This window comes from Etheostoma spectabile, chromosome 24 (genome assembly GCF_008692095.1).
Source record: "Etheostoma spectabile isolate EspeVRDwgs_2016 chromosome 24, UIUC_Espe_1.0, whole genome shotgun sequence".
Lineage (NCBI taxonomy): Eukaryota > Metazoa > Chordata > Actinopteri > Perciformes > Percidae > Etheostoma > Etheostoma spectabile.
In genome coordinates this window covers 8,141,561-8,147,937 of record NC_045756.1, presented here as the reverse complement: position 1 = coordinate 8,147,937, position 6,377 = coordinate 8,141,561, and the positions used below count along the sequence as shown (strand labels likewise).

General features: G+C 40.6%; 1 protein-coding gene and 1 long non-coding RNA gene across 2 annotated transcripts in view; one reads left to right on the top strand and one right to left on the bottom strand.

The window, feature by feature from the left end:
• Window positions 1-6,377, top strand: part of mbd5 (methyl-CpG binding domain protein 5) — a 32,675-nt gene that overhangs the window by 10,483 nt on the left and 15,815 nt on the right. Inside the window, exon 3 of the mRNA XM_032506481.1 lies at window positions 3,151-3,253. Coding sequence (XP_032362372.1) covers window positions 3,151-3,253 — 103 coding nt within the window. The remainder of the gene's footprint in view (window positions 1-3,150; window positions 3,254-6,377) is intronic.
• LOC116674099 (uncharacterized) overlaps window positions 2,786-6,377 on the bottom strand; it is a 13,127-nt gene continuing 9,535 nt past the window's right edge. Inside the window, exons 2-3 of the long non-coding RNA XR_004327974.1 lie at window positions 5,821-5,826; window positions 2,786-2,874 (exon numbers count right to left, since the gene is read on the bottom strand). This is a non-coding gene — a long non-coding RNA (uncharacterized LOC116674099). The remainder of the gene's footprint in view (window positions 2,875-5,820; window positions 5,827-6,377) is intronic.

The following is a 6,377-nucleotide window of genomic DNA, read 5'->3' as shown; positions in this document are numbered from 1 at the left end:
AACCCCGACCCCCAAATCCTACTTGTCAGTTATTGGCTGTGGAGCCTGGGCTGTCTACGGAGGCCGCGTTTTTTTTACAGTGTGGTCAGGGGACAGGCAGCTAGCAGACAGGGGTGGGAAAAACAAATCGATTCTTAGATGCATTCTCTCTAGAATGATTTCGATGCTCAAAGTTAATAATCGATTAAAAAAAATTGTGTTGATTTTTAGTTAAAGGTTACTGTCTCCAGACATGTACAAGTCAGAAAACAGAGTGAGTGAAAGAGGATGGATAATGGACAACAACTTAGAGTTTAGGCAAGAGTGCAGAAAAAACCTCAGTAGACAAAACATTTCATTACAACTTGTGTGTGACAAATAATGTATATGTCATTGATAATCGGTTTAGAATCGAATCGTTGACCTCTGAATGGAGTCGTGCCCAGAGATTCGTACACCTAGCAGATAGGGAAGACATGTGGCCATGTGTATGTGACCTCGCCTGTAATTGTAACTTTGTTTGAAAGATTTTGGCAATAAAACAGCCATGCCAACAAAGCTCATTGAATTAAATTTAAGATGTAGCGATGTTATATATGGGTGTATTTATAGATGTATATATTATATATATCTTTGATTTTCCCTAATGACTTTGCAGAATTTTGATCATTTTTCATTTTAAACAATGGTCCCAATTTCAAAGATATTTGCTTAATAATAATATAAAACAGACAAGAAGCAAACTCTTTCGTTTGAGAAGCTACAAAGAGAAATATATACTTTTGCACAATAAATGATTTAAACAATATTAACAATTGTTACAATATTAGTCAGATTCATCAACGGATTGTTCTCTAGTGCATAATGTGGCCCACCTAGGTGAGCTTAATTTTAGAAATCATGACATTGATATCAATAGAAACATCAGGGTCAGCTTTGGTGGCTGTAAATGTCGTCATCCACCCATGACTGCAAGGGTCCGTGCTGACCCCTAGGTGGACGTCCTTGTGCAGCCCAAAATTTGTGGCGCATAGACTGTATGCACAGCAAGGGCACCAACTACGCACGCTCCATCTCTTGGATGGAGAAGGCGGATAGCAGCTGTAAAAAAATCTCAAACATATTGTTCTTTGGTAGAGGGCTGGTAACATTGCAATAAGCAATCCCTTGAAACGCCTTTAGTTAAGAAACCGTCATTTGTTTACAAAATCCAGTCAGCTTGTGTAACATTGACTTTGACTAATGAGTAGATCCTTTTACCAGTTAACAGTGTGTTATGTAGACTGGAAGTTCTTCCCGACACACGAACACCAGCACGTTTATTTACCAGCCACAATGAACTAAAGCAGTGGGCTGGTGTCAGGTTTATTTTGGGTGTTGGAAAGAATCCCGTCTACTTCTGTGACCGTGGCCTGATACTGTCATCCCACACTTGTATTTGCTCATGTTCTTTTTACATTTAAAGTGTACATTTACTTCAGGGATGTGCAACTGGAGGTTGTCACAGAAGATATTTGACTATCTGGCTGGTTTGTCAACTTATCAGTGTTTGTGTTTGATAGGTTCAACCAATGGTACATACTGCTCTTCTTTCAGTTCGAGTTTGAAAGGTTGCACTGGATGTTTTTTTCAGATTCTAATGTTTACCTTTAGTCATTTTCCATTCAGTGTCTCCACGTCTAGGGCTGGGTACGTTCACTTTTTTTCCGATACGGCTAACTGCAATTCGAGTCGATTTTGTTACTTATTTAGAACGTTTTACGCACCACAGACAACTTTCTACAACTTATTAAATCAAATACTTATTCATTTCTTACACTGCACTGTATCTTTTATTCTTGTATTTGTATCTTATTCTATTTTAGCCTATTCTGTTGTTAAACCGCTCTTTAATGTTTTATGTAAAGCATTTAGAAGTGCCTTGTTGCTAAAATGGGCTATAGAAATAAACTGGCGACCTCCAGCCTGTCAGTCATGGCATAGAGAGCACCGTGGTGCCTGCCTGTCACAGAGGAAGTGTAACGTTAACCATACCGCGACTTGCCTTCGCCCCGCCATTATATACGCTGTCTCTGTGGAGTTTTGAAAAGTGTGACCACACTTGCAATTGCATTACCGGCATTGCCGTGACTCACCGTGACTTTAACAAACTACGGAGTCAATGTTGTTTCCCTCCGTCTGCATCTGCGTGTGTTTTGTTTTACTGTAGACGGAATACAGGTTCATGGACAGGCTCCTCCCTCTTCATAGGTACTGAACATGTTTTCAATTATTGTTTTTAGATCATATGGATAGAAGAATTCCGCTGTGATGTAGCACTGTGGAGTGGGAGGATTTTACTCTTAGATTTCATGGTTGTAAGCCTGCAAAACCTGCAGCAAAACCCGCCTGAAGGAGCTGCTAACCCACCTAAAAAAGCACTTGTATGTCTGTCAGCGGAGCTTGGTTTCTTTTCATCTTCAGGAAGTCAGGAGGAGGAATAGATTTGAGGTGTGAGAACTAAACCCTTGAAAAATTTCAACATAGAGATGCTCACTTAAATGCCAAATACATTCAGGAGCTTGTTGAAAATGTTGAATGTTTAAAAAAAACATTTTAAACACTGCAAGTGCTGTTAAGCCCTGCTCAGCCAATAGAGAAGTCATCTTGTAAAGTCGGCTACAATAACATGACCCATAATCCGTTTTATTTCTGTTACAAACTGTTAACGGCGGCTCAACGTTCGCCCGCGAGCACATACGGTGGAGCGAGCTAGAGAGGGACTGAAGAGAGGGAGCGCCTCAGACAACATCTCGAGTTTTTGCCAATTCCTCACTAGAAATGTAACTGCAGCAAGTATTACTATCACCAACGTTATCCACATTCATATTTAGACAAAACAAATGATATATTCAGCTTATTTACAATGAGCCTTGAAGTCGGAAGTTGGGACGTTAGTACAAAGACTCGTCGCTATGGAGATGATACACCGTCTTGTCTCACTGGTGTGAACATGCAGGTTTTAGCACACTGCAGGCCAACGCGTTTCAAGTAGCTGCAGGTTTCAACTCATCTTGTCACAAATTTTTGCTCTGAACTGGGCTTAACATAAAATATAGAAGGAGTTTTTGCTTTGGAGCTACACCGACTGGTGTCACTCCTCAGTCTGACAATGTTGTTTTCTGTGTGCAGTCCCAGTGGCTCGGTGCTGTCCAGCTTGGAGCAGGTGAAGACCTACCTGCTGACAGATGGAACCTGCAAATGCGGCCTGGAGTGCCCACTCATCCTCCACAAGGTAATTTTTTGTCCTGATTCATTTAAAACACAGCAGTCGAGACCAGATTTTACAGCTGCCTCTTAACTGGAATCAAAACGATATCCCTATTAAAGATTTAAGATCTGAAGTATAAAAGGCCGCACAGTGACTCACTGGTTAGCACTTCTGCCTCACAGCAAGTTGGCACTGCAGAGTTCGACTTCTGGTCCAGGCAGGGCCTTTCTGTGTGGAGTGTGCATGTTCTCCCTGTGTTGGTGTTGGTTTCCTTCAGGGGCTCTGGTCTAATCCCGTCATAAAGAAATGCTTGCTAGGTAACTAGATTACAGTTGAAAATTAGCCATCTGGCTAACACTGGTGCATTTACAGAAATGTGTCCTAATCAAATAAAAATAAATCTTATTTTTAAATCTCAAGTCCCAATCTGCAAAGGAAATTTAAAATGCTCTTGTCCAAAAATGACCGCTAAACATCAGCCCCTAGCGGATTAAACACTTTCAATCAAACCTAAACTTACATTAGCAGGTGGTGTGTCTGAAATACTAGAACTGTCACTCTTGGCCATCGTTTTTATATAATCAGTAGGGCTGTAACGATCTGGAAAATAAAACCGAAATCGCGACACCGAGCTCCACGTGTCGCGGAGTGAGAAGTTAGAATCATGTCATATCAAGCTTGCATTAGCAGAGGATTTTGTTTTAGTTTGACTTGGTCCTTGTTTTATGGAGGAACATATTGAAATGAAGATGAGATGATCAGAAGTTGTTTTGTTGGTAAATTTTCCCATATTTACTCTTGAAGGAGAATCAAAATTCAGTGAGGACATTGCATGCTTGGTTGAGCATGGGTTTTAACCAATCGACTGCTTGAATGTCGGTCCATGTAATATGTTTGATTGATAGTACTAAGTGAACATCAATGGGAAAACATATTTAACATTCCGTAAGCCTCAAACGATTTTAAGGTTTGTTCATTTTAACATTTAATTTATTTTGCCGTTTGTTGCTTTCTGTAATTACTTGATTAATTACTTAATTACTGCAGTCTGGAGCAGCTGTTATGATTGGTCATCAGGAACATTCCCACTTATTACAGATTTGCAAATCATTGAGAATAAGTGTTTAAAGCTAAATGCCTTTTCATTATATTTTAATTCAGAGCGGACAATCCGTTCTGAATTAAAATAAACATGTATTTGCCTCATATTAGGACACAATACTTATTTGACATTTGTTGCAGCAGCGGGGAAGGAGGGAAAGGGATAGAGGGAGGAATGAGGATGAAGTAAACATGTCTTTGAGGAGGAAATGGTCTCGCTAGTCAAACCAAGGTGAAAACAACTTCTGACAGGCTATTGTTAAACTGATGCTTTTGTTTTTGTTAAAGTGAGCTTTTGAGTATCAAAAAGTCACCTCTGTCTGCTTGAAAGGTGGCTGTAAAAAGTATGTAGTTTTGTCCTTCACGGAGCAGGGTGGCTGTGGTCAGGTTGAATTAATGTCACTTAGAATGAATTCCAAAAGTGACCAGTTTTCACGGTGGAAAAGAGTATATAAAAATGTCCAGAGAAAGCTCTCAAGTCACTCCTGCGGCATTATCCACTTCTCCACTCCCAATCCATACGCTCAGCGTATATGAAATAAATTCAAGCTGACTACCTCCGCTGATCTCTGTGAAGGAGCCAAGTACAAATGTGGGGGTGTCGTGAGGCCTCCACTGTATCACATTACATGGGGTAATCCGACCGATTATCCTTCTTGAAACTAAATTTGTCCCCAACACACTGTCTGTCTGTCTCAGGCTGATATTGTCTCGTTTGGAAAAATGTTGACTTCTCTGCTCTATTATTTATATTTTAATAAAGCAGATGAAAACACACCAAAAGATTCTCCTCCCTTCACTTTTCCACATGCCATTTCCACAGACATTGAATATGTATAAAATTCCTAACCTTCCTAAAGCAGCACAACCTATAGAGACTCGTGTAAGGGAAATACACTGTGCTGGTACACCTGGTTATAATTTACATGATATTTAAGTGTGGGCGGCTGCACATTTACATGGCACAATAAAGCAGCATGGTAACTTTCTAACTGAACCACACTGTCGTTTACACTTATTTAGGTGTTCTTGATCAATTTATCTCAAAAACAAGCAGACCCCGCTAGTCAACCACAACCTGAAATTTAGAGGAAGCAACATGCATGCATTATTAATATCATTCACTTTATCTTGGATTGATACACTGAGGGTAAAGTATTTGATCCCCTGCTGATTTTGTACATTTGCCCACTGACAAAGAAATGATCAGTCTATAATTTTAATGGTAGATTTATTTTAACAGTCAGAGACAGAATAACAACAAAAAACTAAAAAACACATGTCAAAAATGTTATAAATTTGCATTTTAATGAGGGAAATATGTATTTGACTCTCCTGCAAAACATGACTTAGTACTTGGTGACAAAACCCTTGTTGGCAATCCCAGAGGTCAGACGTTTCTTGTAGTTGGCCACCAGGTTTGACACCTCTCAGGAGGGATTTTGTCCCAAGTCCTTAAGGTTTCAAGGCTGACATTTGGCAACTGGGACCTTTAGCTTCCTCCACAGATCTTCAATGGGATTAAGGTCTGGAGACTGGCTAGACCACTCCAGGACCTTTAATGTGCTTCTTCTTGAGCCACTCCTTTGTTTTTCTGTGTGTTTTGGGTCATTGTCATGTTGGAATACCCACCCACAACCCATTTTCAATGCCCTGGCTGAGGGAAGGAGGTTCTAACCCAAGATTTGATGGTGCATGGCCCTATCCATCGTCCATTTGATGCAGTGAATTTGTCCTGTCCCCTTAGCAGAAAAACACCCCCAAAGAATAATGTTTCCACCTCCATGTGTGACGGTGGGGATGGAGTTCTTGGGGTCATGGGCAGCATTCCTCCTCCCCCAAACACAGTGAGTTGAGTTGATGTCGAAGAGCTCCATTTTGGTCTCATCTGACCACAACACTTTCATCAGTTGTCCTCTGAATCATTCAGATGTTCATTGGCAAACTTCAGACGGGCATGTAAATGTGCTTTCTTGAGCAGGGGGACCTTGCGGGCGTTGCAGGATTTCAGTCCTTCACGGCATAGTGTGTTACCAATTGTTTTCTT